At 41.8% G+C, this 14,372-nt stretch overlaps 2 protein-coding genes across 2 annotated transcripts in view; both read right to left on the bottom strand.

Moving 5' to 3' along the window:
- The window catches only part of RAD54B (RAD54 homolog B), a 74,138-nt gene that overhangs the window by 43,416 nt on the left and 16,350 nt on the right, over positions 1 to 14,372 (bottom strand). The window lies entirely within an intron of this gene.
- Positions 2,082 to 8,980, bottom strand: FSBP (fibrinogen silencer binding protein). The gene is made up of 2 exons (XM_061371070.1): positions 7,837 to 8,980; positions 2,082 to 3,564 (listed from the first exon to the last, which is right to left on the bottom strand). The coding sequence occupies exons 1-2, from the start codon at positions 8,205 to 8,207 to the stop codon at positions 3,039 to 3,041; spliced, it is 897 nt and encodes a 298-aa protein (XP_061227054.1). The 5' UTR covers positions 8,208 to 8,980; the 3' UTR covers positions 2,082 to 3,038.

The raw sequence follows: 14,372 nt of genomic DNA, 5'->3' as shown, positions 1-14,372 counted from the left end.
TTTCACACATGCTGGAACAGTAAAAATTCATAGCACTTTTGAGGTCCAGAAGGCCTAGCCACAACTGTGGTGCATGTATCCACATTAAGAATACACGGAAAATAAAACAGGAACAGGCACTTAGAAGTGAGAAGTCTGACTCAGACAGATAACCTGATACTGTAAAGCAGATGTGGAGTGAGAAAGAAGTCCAGATCCACCAGCATGTAAAGGTAGAATATATAGTTAGCACCATATTACACTCACGGAGGAACATAATGTCACTAAGGCAGAAACATTTCTGTAGTGAAAGGAAATAAGTGTCATGTCACTGGTAAAGAAGCAAGCTTCACAGGGACTCAAGAGATGTCTCCCCTCACCCCAAGCTCCCCTAAACCCAAAGGAAACACACGGAGAGCAAAGCAAATGAGAAGCATGAACTTGTTCAGATCTCTGAACTAGAGATGCTGCCTGCAGGTAAGAATGAAAGGCCTTCCACCAACAAGTGAGACAAAGCCAGAATAAGCAGCTACGGAAGAAAGCTGATTATAAGGAGACATCTCTCACCAGGCTGGTGCATGTTACTTCTTTACTCATTTGCATCCTTCTCCTACCAATATCAAGAATACAAGGGAGGCTTTGCTCTAGCCAGAGTCCTTTTTGCTTCTACTTTCCTGCTAGTTCAGAAAGGACTACAAGCTTTCACAGACTGGGAATTCCTCTGGTTCTAGTCCTCAAAATAAAAATACCATGCCCACAGAAATCCTGGAGGTCACCCCTTCCTCTAGCTCAAGGAGAATTGAGCAGGAAATATTCTAGTCTTTAGAGGATTTTGGTAGCCAACAGAAGAATAGCTATAATACAAAACCACTGCAAGACAATGAGCCACATGGGAATTATTTTCTGAACTATTCAAAACTTGTTCATTTGCTTAATATGTAAGGACAGAAACAATAAATAGCAATTAATTCCTTACCACTGGAGAGCAGAACTCTGGTTTGCAATCAAAAGGATAAGATCAAGCATTTCCAAATTGTAAGACGAGTGCAGAAAATTTAGGTCTGTTTCCCATTTCTGAGAAGTAGAACAAATAAATTCTTATTTATTTATTAAAGCAAATATTTTGACTCTCATAAACTCAGGGAAGGGAGTATCTCATTGAAGTACTTCCAACTACACAAAAACAGGTCGATGTCTTTGAACTGAAAAATACAGCACAAAGCCAAGGACTCTACAGAAATAGAGGCCACTTATTCAATCGTCACTCTCAGCACACACAAAAATTTCCCAACAGAACAAACACAGCACACTCTTCTCTAGAAAACAACTGTAAATGTACTGCAGAACTCCATACTGACAACATCTGTTTTCACTGTCTGTATTTTACTCAGTTTGCAGACAAAAGACTTGCTTCCTCTCTCTCCTCTTCCTGCCTGGAACCTGTCAAACCTGAGCACCGACAGTCAAGATTATTTCTCTAGTACCACTATCATAATTTTTTAACTACAGTTCTTTAAGCTCCACTAGCCTCAATCAAACGTACATGCTTCCAACCTTCAGTTTTTAATAAGCATTTGTCCCTGTGGCTACAAAGGTAACCTGATTCAGTCAGAAGACCAACAAGGAGGTGCGAGGCTTGCCTCATTCACAGTCTGCTGATGCAGGGTCCCACGCTCACAGGCTGAGGTTCTGTGAGAATGGAGAAAGAAGGAAATTTGGGAAAATAGTGATGACAGAAGTGACAGTTACAAGCAGCCACAGGAAGAAATATTCTCCACCCTATTACTTTTGTTCTTTCTGCTGTTGGGGCCCTCAAAGATGAGAGGCACAGGAGGAACTACATCTCCTTTGTTCTCTCCTTTTTCCTGTTGCTGTGCTTCATTTTCTTATGCTAAAGGTTAGAGGAAGGAGAAAGTACAGTGAATAAGGAGACAGAGATCTAACGCACTTCTGGATCCATTCACAACAGGCAGGAGAGTAAGAATTATAAAGAACTCAATCATCTGAGATTTACGCTTTCCAGGTATTTTTCTTACGGTTATCAACGTTGATTGTAACTGCGAAGGAAAAGGCTGCTACTAGGACAGACAGAAGAATCAATGTCATTTTCATTTGGGGCTTTTTATTTGAAACTAATTGAAAGACCAGAACAACAGCATTTCTAAAAGGTACCCAGAATAACACAGAATCCTCTGATGCTTTCAAGTCACATGTTACATACAGACACTATTTCATTTAAGTAGCTTATAGTCATAGTGATATTGATCAAGGCACCTGCAATTGTCTTGGTTGCACATGCACTCTAGTAATTATGCATGCAAATGAAGAAATTAGACATTTCTGTGGTTGATCACCAGTATAATTACTATAACTGAATATACGATCATGGTAACGGTACACACAAATTACACATGCATGCAGTTAAAAACCAAGCATTGCATTCACTGTCTCTATTCTGATAACATCCTATGGAAACACTCCTCCACTGGAAACAAAAAGTAGCAACTTTAAAAAAAGATGTGCATTTACTCAACTGTCTACTGAACATTAAAAAAATATAACAATCCAGTAACTTTGTTTTCCAAGCTGATATATCAACAAACACTCATCACTGTTGAAAGATTTACCAACTTGAAAGGAATAAGACATTTAAGCCTCTTATTCCTCCTTTTTGTATGTATTAACCTGTAACTTCATCGAGACATTAAATGATTATTTGAAAAAATAATGCGTACGATCAGAATTTTAAAAAATAACTGAGCTAAATTTGCATTAGCTCATCACAACTCTAATAAAAGTGGAAAGATTTTTGAAGTCTGGATTTTTATCAACCAAAACACTTAACTGTACAAGATTTAATTGTACTTCAGACCAGAAGAGCTGGTGCATTCAAACCCATATGAGGTATTTTGTAAGGTACATCAACAACATGGAAAATATGCTTTTGTCTCTCAAGCCCAGATTTTGATCCATCCATATTAACATCAGGAACAATTCTGCTGGGGCTAAAGCATTTATTATTAAGTATTTCAAAGAATATGACAGAAGTAATAAAATATTTAGATGTTGCTGTATTCTGGCAGATCACGGCGTAGTCGTATTGCCTTCAGCTTCTCTACTTTGATTTTTGTCCGCAACAGTTCTTCTTCCAATTGCTGCTTTCTTTTCAAACCATCCCTTTTTTCTTGGACATAAAGACCAATTTTTCTTTGATTTTCTAAAATTATCTGATGCTCTTCTTTCAGCATTTGTAACATCTGTGGGTCATAACCACACATTGGTCTAAAACGTTCCCCAACCTCAAGCCTAAAAAACTCATCTCTTCTTGGTACAGGAGAGGGAGACATCATCACTCTCATATCAACTGAAGATACTGATGTTGAAGGAGACCTTTCCATTATATGCACCAGCTGGTGTTCTTCCCCTTGTTCCAAGTTCTCATTTTGCTGTGAGTCTATAAGCAAAGAAGGAGGAGGTTTGACATCCTCTTCTGATTGCAATTCCATCATGACTGTCGCAGGATGGTGATCCAACATAGCCTGTGGTGAACTGGTACCAGCAATTGTTTCTTTATCGATACTAGCACTAGAACACACAAAATCATATTTAAATAATCCATTAAAAACTATTTTTAAAAGGCCATAAGTAAGCAACACTTCATTTGAAATACTACTCTGCTGTCTATGCTTAGGACTACATTTCATTACATGACCACCACCTGTAGCCCTTCTTTTCACTGCACATACACAGCCCTGTCTTATCCGGATTCTATTGCTATAAAAGCAGTATAGCCAACAAAGTATGCCCTTCTGGTAATTCTGGTATGCCCTTCTTTCGACACTGGAGAAGCAAGAAGGGCTATTAGTGACAAATAAGAATAAAAACAAAGCAGCAGCAAATCATGCAAGTGACAGAGGAAAGAGTTAATAACATGTAATGTGATTTTAAAAGGGCGTTAATTTAGATTGAGTGAATTTTGGCAGAAACATTTCCATCTCCCAAACTTATTCATCTCCTGTTATAATGTGTTCCCTGTTTCTGATTCACACACCCAAGTACTTTTTTGTTGGGGTTTTTTTATGTAAAAGAACCACTGAATAAAATTGCACAAAGAGCCCTGGGAGAAGAAACCAGAACCCAAATGACAGTCCTGTCAGTAGATTAGGGAATCAAGCTAATCCTTGCTCCTTCTCTTTGAATCGGTGATGTCAATGTTCTGAAGCTTCACAAAAAGACACAGAAATGTTTCCATTAAGAACAGCCTACAGTTCTGTGCATTTCTTTTCGAAAGTACAACACCCACTTGACTCATCTGTCTTTGTGTAAAGCCCTGAGTCAGCAGCACCTCGAATCATGATTTAACATTACATTAGCTTTGATGATAATGATGGCTCAAGCTGCTCCTGCCACTTCTCTATCATCAGTTCTGTTTGAAACCCTACACTTCTGCACATCACTCCTTTATTCAGGTTATGCTTTTTAAAGCCAGATCAGCTTCTTGCTCTATGTTACTGCACAGATCTACAAAGAATGCTTTCAGCATAACTGAGAAGGCAATATAGTGTAACATGGGAACATGAACATATAGACTTTGCACAGTGCATCATCATGGCCTTCAGAGTAACAGAGGCTCTAACTGGTGGTTGAAGATAAAGCCAGACATTCCCCAGACACTGAAGAATGAGCTCCTGTGAACAGCTAAAGGCAGCACGGGGATCCATGATTAATGTAAATTTACTGCTGCTTCCCAATCCTGCAGGAATTGAGTTGCTTCCTATTCAACTGGGGGGTGGGAGGTGTTCACTTACGTTTTTTAAACTCATTGTGAGTCCCACTATCCACAAATTGAGAAACACTGATTATTAAAACACTGGTCTGGGTAGCAATAGATGTGGGTTCAAATTCCCAGAAGCAAAGAGAAACTGAAGTTGTACATCCTACTTCTCATTTAAATGCACTAACTCCTTAATCAAAAGGTGTCATGATCATCTCTTCTATATCTTCCGTGGTCATCAAAACTCTTGGTTTAAAAGAAACAAGCAGTCATGGTTGGAGTTTCTGAAGGACCCAGCTCTACCCTGACATTCATTAACATGAAAATGCATTTTCTAGACCTATGAAGGAGTCTAAATACTCGACTGCAAAAGCATTCAACAGGGTCAGAGCAATGTGTTTGCCAAAAATTAATCCTATCAACCACCCAAACCATTTTAACTGAAGATTAAAAAACAAAAACCAAAAACAAACAAAAAAACCAACACAACCACAAAACAAAACCAGAAGTCTATCTGAAGCAAATGCTGAAAGTAGACTTTTAATCTATTCTCCAAAGAAAATGATAGGGTAATCTTAATTCTATTGACTGTTACCTGAGGTGCCTATAGAGAATCAATTATATCACCTTACTACCTCCTCCTCCTGCCACATAGCTTCACCTTTTCCTATATATTTGGTTTTGACATTCCTTTTACTCCTCTCACTGAGCATCGGAAGTATTATCCTCCACACAAATTTTCACTTGTTTTTCCCAGTGCTGACTGGAATTCTAGTCTAAAACGGCTTCCCTCCTCCTTATTCGCTGGCTCCTGGCCAGCTTCTAGCCTGAGAAAAGTGGAAACAACCAGCAGAAGCAGGTCATTCTGACAAAGGGCAAGAGAGAGAGAGAGAGCAAAAAGAGAAAGTGAGAGAGGTTAAAGCGAAGAAAGATAGGTAAGATTTAGTTGAACATAGACTAGAACCTCCAAACAGTGAAAAATCCATCTCCTAAGGTATAACCCTTACAGAACTAGAAAATTACCAAATCTTCAGGTAACTCTGATGAAGCTGCTTCCCCCCCCCTCCCCCTTAGTCAGTGTCTTAAGAGGAAAACAATTAGACAGCAAAGAGAAAATGAAGGAATTGAGAAACAAAAGAGCGGCCTGTATGGTGGTTACTAATGTTGTTTCTGACAACTTGTCTGAAAGAAAGGCAAACAACAGTTACCACAACTGGGGGATGGTGTTTATAACCCTGCAGGCACTGGTGATTCACCAGGTTTTGTTTAATCACAGCCAGCTAGAAATTGCTTAAAGGTGCGATTAAGAATTTGGATTCAACGTCGTTCAAGTTGTATTCCCCTCCTACAAAACCTGAGCCATATCCTGGTGAGTTAAAACCTAGTACAGGGTTTGGAAAATTTGGGTAAAACGCCACTTAGTGTTAAAATTACAATTATAAAATAATGATGTATTTGGGCAAAGAAAAAAACAATCTTTTAAATTATATTCTTTTCCTCAGTGCACAGTGTATTGGCTGTTCCTAGGAAAAAACATTTTGGGTAGGCAGTAATCAAGTCAATGTTCCCAGACCCATAAGGGACTGCAAAAAATGTTTATAGGAGACAAACTATGGAGATCATTAGCTCTTAATCATTCACAAAAAGCGTCAGTGCTTTTTATAAGCTGATCTACAAACCAAAGTTCTCACACTGTGTTTTTTTTTCCTCCTTACAAAAGTTGGTAGTCAAGACACTGCAACCTTTATTAGCGCAATTAAAAGCCTCATTTTGTTCCAGAGAATTCTTTGGAACGGTTCCTCCAGGGGCATTCACCAGGAGCTGCAGCACAGCCCAGTTGCTTCAGACTTCTTTACGCAAAGGACCCACAACAGCATATTTTTAGAGCATCTGGCATGTTGGGATTTAGACAATTGTTACCATTCAGTTCAACCAGTGGCACCATGAATTCAATTCAGCCTGTGTGCGCATGCCAGCTTTTCTTAGAGCCTTACGCTGCTGCACTGATTATCACTATATCTGGTTAAAATACGGAAAGTTTGCTTCCCATTAATCTGCTTGGGAAAATAAGAAAAATCAAAGCTTTTTTAAGGTTGCTGGGGAGTTATCTGTCTTCCTCTTTTCCTCTTCCCCAGCTTAGTTTTGTATCTGGAGGAATCAAAACCTGACCCAGGCATTTTTTGATCCCTCAAGGACCAATACAGAACCAGCAGAGTGTTGCAAGTCAGATATGAGGGGTATTAGCCAGCTGTGCAAGAAAGCCTGCATGCTGCCTGCCTGTATTATGTCTGGCTCAAATCTAGACAGTGTGTCTCACTTTACTGAGCAGCAGGAGAAGAAAACACCTACAAAAAAGAAAACTTCTCCTACTACACCTCTCCGTTTCTCTCTGTATTCACCTATCCAACGATAAAGAACTGCTTGGAGTTTAGACTGCAGTTAGCTTTGCTCCAGTTCCAGGGAACCACCATCCATGCAAGAAAAGTATAATGTAAAAAAACTAAAACATTTGCACTCACAAAGGCACTGTGGTGTGGCGAAGCAATTTTATTGTTTTTTAAAAAGGAATGGGATTAGTTAAAACATAACATGCAAACATAGTAAATGAGAGACAAAAGGTATATAAGCCAAGGTTTCTTAGCCCTGTGAACTAACTTTATTAAAAATTCTCTATAAACTGGTAAGTTTCATATGTTGCAAAATGACTGCAGTATTACCTTAAATGGAGGAGAATTGCCATCACTTTGCCCGTGTTTGAATAATCTGCCTATTAAAAGGTAGGGGAGGGGTCGAGGTTGGAGCTACTATTTCTCTTTGCTTCTCTCTTAACCCTCACTTTCCAGAGTATGACAAAGACTCTGAAACAGGCTTTGAAAGAGAGCTGAACAAAAATGAATGCAGTGCTAAGTCACCATAAAGCTTCCCATAAAACAAAAGCAGTATTATTTTGTCATTGTTCCCCACTGGGGGCTTTTCTCAGCTACACATTGCCTTTAGGAGCCTGACCACAAGCAAAGAGTTACAGAGTAGATAGGAGGCGCCATACTTTTCATTCAGTAACAAAATAAAAAGAATCATCTCACCTTTGAACACCGCTCCTGTCTCTTAAACACACATTGGAAATCTGTGGAATCATCTCCACAACTTTCTTGGTTGGCTCGGAAATGCTGCTTTTACAATCTGAGTGAGTCTCCTTTTGCTGCAATAGCTCCTGTTTGGCATATTCTTTGAGCCTCTTGTACAGCGTGCGCAGGCCCTGTGCAGTACGAGGAGGGCGATCTACTCCGATGGCATTGTAGTTATCAGCTATGATATCCCAGCATTTGTTTTTTTCCACTATTACAGAATGCTTATTAGTATGTTCCTCGAGAATTTTAACGTACGGCTTCACGAGTTTTAGCAAATCGAGCTTTTCAGATAAGGTAAAATTAGAAGATCTGGCCTTCCCAACCATTGTTATCTTTGAATTAAGGAAGCCGTTTCTGAAGCCACCATGCAGTCCCTAGCTCTGCTCAGCTCTTTTTCACAAACAGAAAAAGATCAGGCTTAACTAGGCTAGTCTCATTTAGGCCCACGCCTACAAGGGAGGGTTTATTAAAATTCCTTCAGCTTAAGCTGACGCAGGTTCAGGAAATCTGCTTAAGCCAAGCCTGACCTACATAAGGCTTCAGACTGAAGACGACGAGAAGAAACAAGCAAAATACACTTTTGTATGAAGAGACCAGGCATACGCAGGATTTAGAAACATAAAGGTTTAAAGATTAGCACATTACCCAGCTAAAAATTACCTAATTTACCCTGAGTAACAAGCTCTGACACATCTCCCTAGCTCTCTCGCACGTATCTCAAACTGAAACCGCGCTCGAGATGATTTTACATGTAACGACGTCCCCAAAAAAGCAACGATTGCTTTGTGGAACGCGGAGCGCGTTCCGGGAGAAGGGGATACCGAGCTCGGGAGAGCCCCCGGCCGCGCCGCCGCCATTTGCATAGCGCTGGTCCCGCTGTCAATCAGGGCGCGGAGCCTGCAGCCGGGTTGGTTACACTGGGGCGCGGGCTCCGCTGTAAAGCTGAGCTTCTCCGGCACTCGGCGCCCGCCGCCGACACGGCACGGGGGCTTCTTAAAGAGCCCGCTCCCTCCGCGGCGGGGGCACGCCACAGAACGCCGGGCGCTCCGAGCCGCCGTGTTATCGCTACTTGGGCCCGCGGCCGTGACGCCGCTCTCGGGCCCGCCGTGGCCGGGAAGGGAGCAGCAGACCCGGGCTGCAGGCGGCACAGGCCACCTGCGGTCAGTCGCGACATTTACTGGAGGCACTGCAGCGTGTGGATGTTGAGATTTTCATTACATCCACCTACATAAAACAGCCTACTATTATAACCCCACTTCCAGGCGTTCTATCGGGATAAAGCCTTGATCCTCATTAACACGCTATGCATGCTGTGTGCGTGCATATCTAATGTCTGCTCGAAAACACTGTACCTTAAGCCAAGTCTTCACGTAAAAATGGACGCAAGGCTTTCCCGTGGTCTAAACTACATTAGCAAACGGGAGAAAGAGAAAAACCTGCGGCTGTAAGGAAAGGTGCTCTCAAACACAGAAACCAAAAGCTCAGTTTGAAAAACGACATAGGCGACTGCAGGAGTCTGGGGTGAGAGCGAACACCATGTGAGATAGTGACAACCGCTTCCCAAGCTTAACATGTTCAGCCTTGAAAACAAGGGAGCCAAGGAGGGGGGTGAAGAGGAGTAATTACAGTTTGAAATATCTTAAGGCTATAAAGATCTAGGTATAAACTTGTTTGCTCTGAGGGAAAAAAACCCAAAGCAGGCACAAGCCGTATTCAAAACAACAAACTCAAACTAAACAAAGGGACACTTTTAACTGCTAAAAATCAATTAGCATTTAGAATAACAAGCTCATTTGGAACCATTTCTGAGACACCGGTTGTCAGTACCCCCTAACCAAATTGTGAGCAGTCCACTTTGCTGGAATTGCTTTCAAGACAAAATTAAATAAAGCATTTTATAGTCTGAAGCCCATCACACTCCTATTGAAGAAACAAAATACTCATGTAGTGAGAAGCACTGTATGAAAGCCATCCCTCTTAAACACCTAACCCTTCCCTATTTCACCACACTTAGCTCTGAACTAACATTAAGAGGCTGTAACCCTCAGCTGTTGAAGCAGCTGTGCAGTGCCCAGTCTCCTGACTTTTTAGTGGCAAAAAGAAAGTAGCGTTACATTGTGTGATTAAAGGCTCCTCCCCACAGACACAAAGAGTACAGATGAACAGCATTAGGCAGAGGAATCCCGATAACCCAAGTAAGAAACTGAGCCCTCAGCCCGGCTGTTGCCAGGGCTGTCAGGAACCGGCAGCCCAGCATGCCAGGGTGATTCCCAGGCAATGGGGGAGCCCAGAGGGGAGGCTCTCTCTCGATCACCTTGCAGACTGAAGGAGGCAGTTACAGGGTATGGGGCTCATTATGACATGGCAGGAACATTCTGGGATTGCAGAAGGCATAAAATATATTTAGAGGAAAAACCTAATGCAAGAAAAGGGAGGGATGCTGCATGGGTACCTGTGTCAGTGGGTGATCTCTGGCAAACACAAAGCTGCACTAGCTGGCAAGTACAGATGAGGCTTGGGAGCCAAGAATTAGACAACCATGAGTCCAGGCCAGCTTTGGAGAGACCAGGTCTGAGATTTGGCTACTGGAGGGACCAGGACACCTGAGGACTGGGCACTGGTAAGGACAAATCCAGACCAGGGGCCAGAGAGACCCAGTACAGTCTGTGGGACACCTGGAAGACCAGGGAATTGAGGGACCAGCTACAGAGCAGAATACGAGACTAAGGCCACTTGCTGGAAAGATCAATCCTGTGTATGTGTGTATTTTCCATAAACAGGCCTTCATCCCAGTCAGCCAGTGAAGGGAAGATGAGGCCATTGATGCTGGTTGTGTTTGCCTGAGTGCTGCATTTTCTGCATGGCTGGCCATGTACGGACAGTGTGCACACACATGCATGTGCCTCTTGGGAATACATCCTTGTGGAACTGGCCACAAGGAGGTACAGTAGTCTTCTCTAAACTGTGCTACCAGATATAGCAACTCCTAATATGGACCTATCTAAACTTGTATTATTCTATCACCTTACTACTTAATGTTGCTGGAGAGACCAAGTTTCCACACTAATGCAGTTAGGGCAAAACACCATTACAAAGATTTCTTTTGAGCAAGTGCCTGAAGGAATCAGTCTGAATTACACATTGTTCTGCAGGAGTGTAAAATAACCCTCATAAAAATGAACCTGGCTGCCAACCAAAGTTTTGCCTTTTTTCCCCCCTCCTTTTTAAAATAGCTCTGCTCATCAGCCTAAGATCACATCAGTACTTGGATGAGAAATCACAGAAGGTGAGAAGCCAGGATATTAATGTTACGTACAGACTTCTTTGAGTTAAAACAATAGGTGTAGTTCCAAGGCAATTACAAAAAAAAGGAATGGTGCTGCAGTCCACCCTTCATCCTGCACCTTCCACAAACACTTGCACTTATGCAACACAGTGCACAAACAGTTCAGGGAGATGATCCAGCTACAAACTAATAAATTCCTTTGTTTTGGCAAGCATAGAGTTTAATAATTGGTTTAAGTCAACCTGTGTGGGACATTGCCAAAATAGGGATTTCTGCCTCCTCCCCAGCCCTGTCACGTTCCTGCCCCTCCACTATGCTGATATGAGTGCTCAGAACTGTTTGGAACAAATCAGATCAGGGAACTGATTTGTCTGCAAATTAATCATTTTTCTCTGATCTAGGTCAGTTCTAACCACCAGGAGTTCCTGATCCAGAGGATTAAAGTAGCCAAATGACTATGAATTGCTTAAAAACTCAATAGGCCTAAATTTTACAAGTGACAGATTTGTATCACAGCCACTAACTGCATGAAGTGGCCCATGTAAATTTAGGCACCTTATGAGACAGAATACTCTGAGAAGGGGAATGCCTTAAAATCAGGGAGCATCTTGGAGGGAGGGAGAGGAAGGATCCTGTGTCACACAGAACGAAGGAAGAAAGGAGGAATCTCTCCATGATGGGGGGGGGGAATAATCAATATAAGGTACATGATTCAGATACAAAATCATCTGGGAGAATTAAGGATGACTAAGAATTAACATATCTTGAAAGATGTGGTTTGGATCAGACAGCAAACTTGAATGTTGAATAGAATGACACAGGCTTAAATGATTCAGGCTAGGACCTTCTAGTGAATAATAAAAAAAAAAAAATCAACAAATAAAGGATTGATGAACTCTGAAGGTGCTCTCACCATAAAGTCAGCCCCAGAATGAGACTGAAAGACATCTGTTCTTATTTAATAACATGCAAGCAAACTGGCTCTGCAGAGACCTGGGTTTAGCATCTGCAGTCACCCAGGAGCCTGAAAAGCTTAAGAACAAGAGAGCAACTGCAAGATTTGAATTAAAGTTGAAGTGAAACCCTGGTGCCCCTGTGCTTATGAAAAACTGTAAAAAGATTCAGCAGCTAGGATGGGGTACGTTACACATCACTGAATAGACTGGCAGCGGAAACATTTGGCAAGTACTGAGGCAGTTGCTCACTCTTGCAAATTAATTTGGCAGCTGCATAAGATGACTTGAGAGCATCTATAGGTAGTAATGGCTGCAAAAGTTCCATTAGGTCATCATATAGTCCTCTTTACTGACATGACAGCAAGACAGTGCCAAGTCATTTGATCTGCCTGTTTTAAGAGCCTGCTGAGGCAAAGGGTGGGTGAGAATGTTTTAAACTCCAAAGGTCTCTCATAGGGACATTTGTTTCATTGGTAATTCCCAAAACTGAGAGTTGCAGGCATTACTCATTATGGAGAGGATTGAAGATGACAAAGTTTCATGAGCCAAAAGCTGCAAGAATTACCTGAAAGTTACAGGGGTTATACCTGTTCTCAGCAGAGTATAATATATATCAAGCATGTAATACTCAAAGTATTTTTAGAAATACTTGTAGATAATTGTTTCAAATGGCTCATTTCACTTGATTTTTTTTCCTCATCTTCATCAATACTTTCACCATCAATTTTACACTTTCTTGCTTTTATCCTTGATGTACCCAAACCTCAGACCCCTCCTTTCCTTTCTTCTGCACAATCATTTCTAAACATTCCTAAACCTCTGTCCTGCTTTGGGGACAGGGAAGACAAGGGGAAGCTGAGAGGAGGCGGCACAAAAGCACAAAATGTAATCAGTTCTAAGTAACATTAAGTCTGATGGCTTTGTAATGGAAAATAAATGAGGTGCTTGAAGATAGTTGACTCAGTTTTAGGTTCTTAGGTCCTTAGTACAAAAAGTGTAAGAAAAACAAAATAGAAAAACAGGACCTGGGAATGGGGAGTATCTGGGACTACCAGATGTCCAGGATGGGCACAGTTAAACTAAGTAGAAGGACAGGATAATTGCTATGTTTGTGGTGTTAATCAACCCATTAAGCTGGTGTAAACATCTACTCCGGAGTATCCGGGACTAGCAGATGTCCAGGATGGGAGCAGTTAAACTGATAAGTAGAAGGACAGGATGATTGCTATGTCTGTAATGTTAATTAAGCCGGTGCTTCAAAGACTGACAGAAGTGATGAAGATTGTTGGAAGAAGTAGACGACCCTCGAAGACTATCACATTTTTGCATGCATGTGGGAAACTTTCTGGAAAATGATGTAATTCATGCATAGGTCCATGAATATGGATGTGTGCCCAGTGACTATATAAGGACGGCTTGCGTAGCAGTATGGGGATACACGTTAGGAGGAGCAATCTGCATGTTCCGGAGCCACAACAGAGAATACCTGCTTGTCAACTTGAAAACTTTGCTGGTGAGTTTATTGCAGGAGTGTTCTCCGAATCTATTCCCTGCATTTGACATAGGAGCAGCTATCTCCATTCTTCTAATTTTGCTCAGTGAATATGTGAAGACAGTGAGATAACCATCTTATCATTATCTTGTTGATTTTAGGAAAGTCACATAGTGACAGAGCTTCTCTTTCAGGGGAAAACTTGAGGCTCAAGGCCAAAAGCTGGGACTGAAGTCTAGTTATGCTGTCATGGTGTTCAGAGCCTGGAAACAGCTTGTCTCAGATACCATTTGCATTCGAGCATGGGAAGCCTTGCAGGAATTACTACAAACGAAATGAACAACAAGGATGTTGGCTCTTGCCACTGTATACAGGATCGCTCTGACCCCTTGTTCAAAGCTGATAAGCCTCCCCAGAACTGTGAAAAATGCTGACTCTGAGATGTGTGCTTGTCTATGAGGGTATGATATAATAGGCGTCACAGAAACATGGTGGGATGGCTCCTGTGACTGGAGTGTTGGAATGGAAAGTTACAGACTCTTTAGAAAAGACAGGCCCGGCAGGCGGAAAGGGGGAGCTGCCCTTTATGTTAGCGATAGGCTGGAGAGTATGGAACTCTGTCTGGGGACTGGTGAGCAGATAGCAGAGAGTTTGTGGATCAGGGATAAAGGGAAGACAGCTATGGGAGACATTACTGTGGGGATATGTTATAGACCACCTGATCAAGAGGAATCTGCGGATGAAGCACTCTATAGGC

This window comes from Neopsephotus bourkii, unplaced genomic scaffold (genome assembly GCF_033783945.1).
Source record: "Neopsephotus bourkii isolate Nb327-2 ecotype Australia unplaced genomic scaffold, CSIRO-AGI_Nbou_v1 NB_1558, whole genome shotgun sequence".
Lineage (NCBI taxonomy): Eukaryota > Metazoa > Chordata > Aves > Psittaciformes > Psittacidae > Neopsephotus > Neopsephotus bourkii.
The sequence above is the reverse complement of the archived record's forward strand: the minus strand, read 5'-3'. Positions and strand labels throughout refer to the sequence as shown.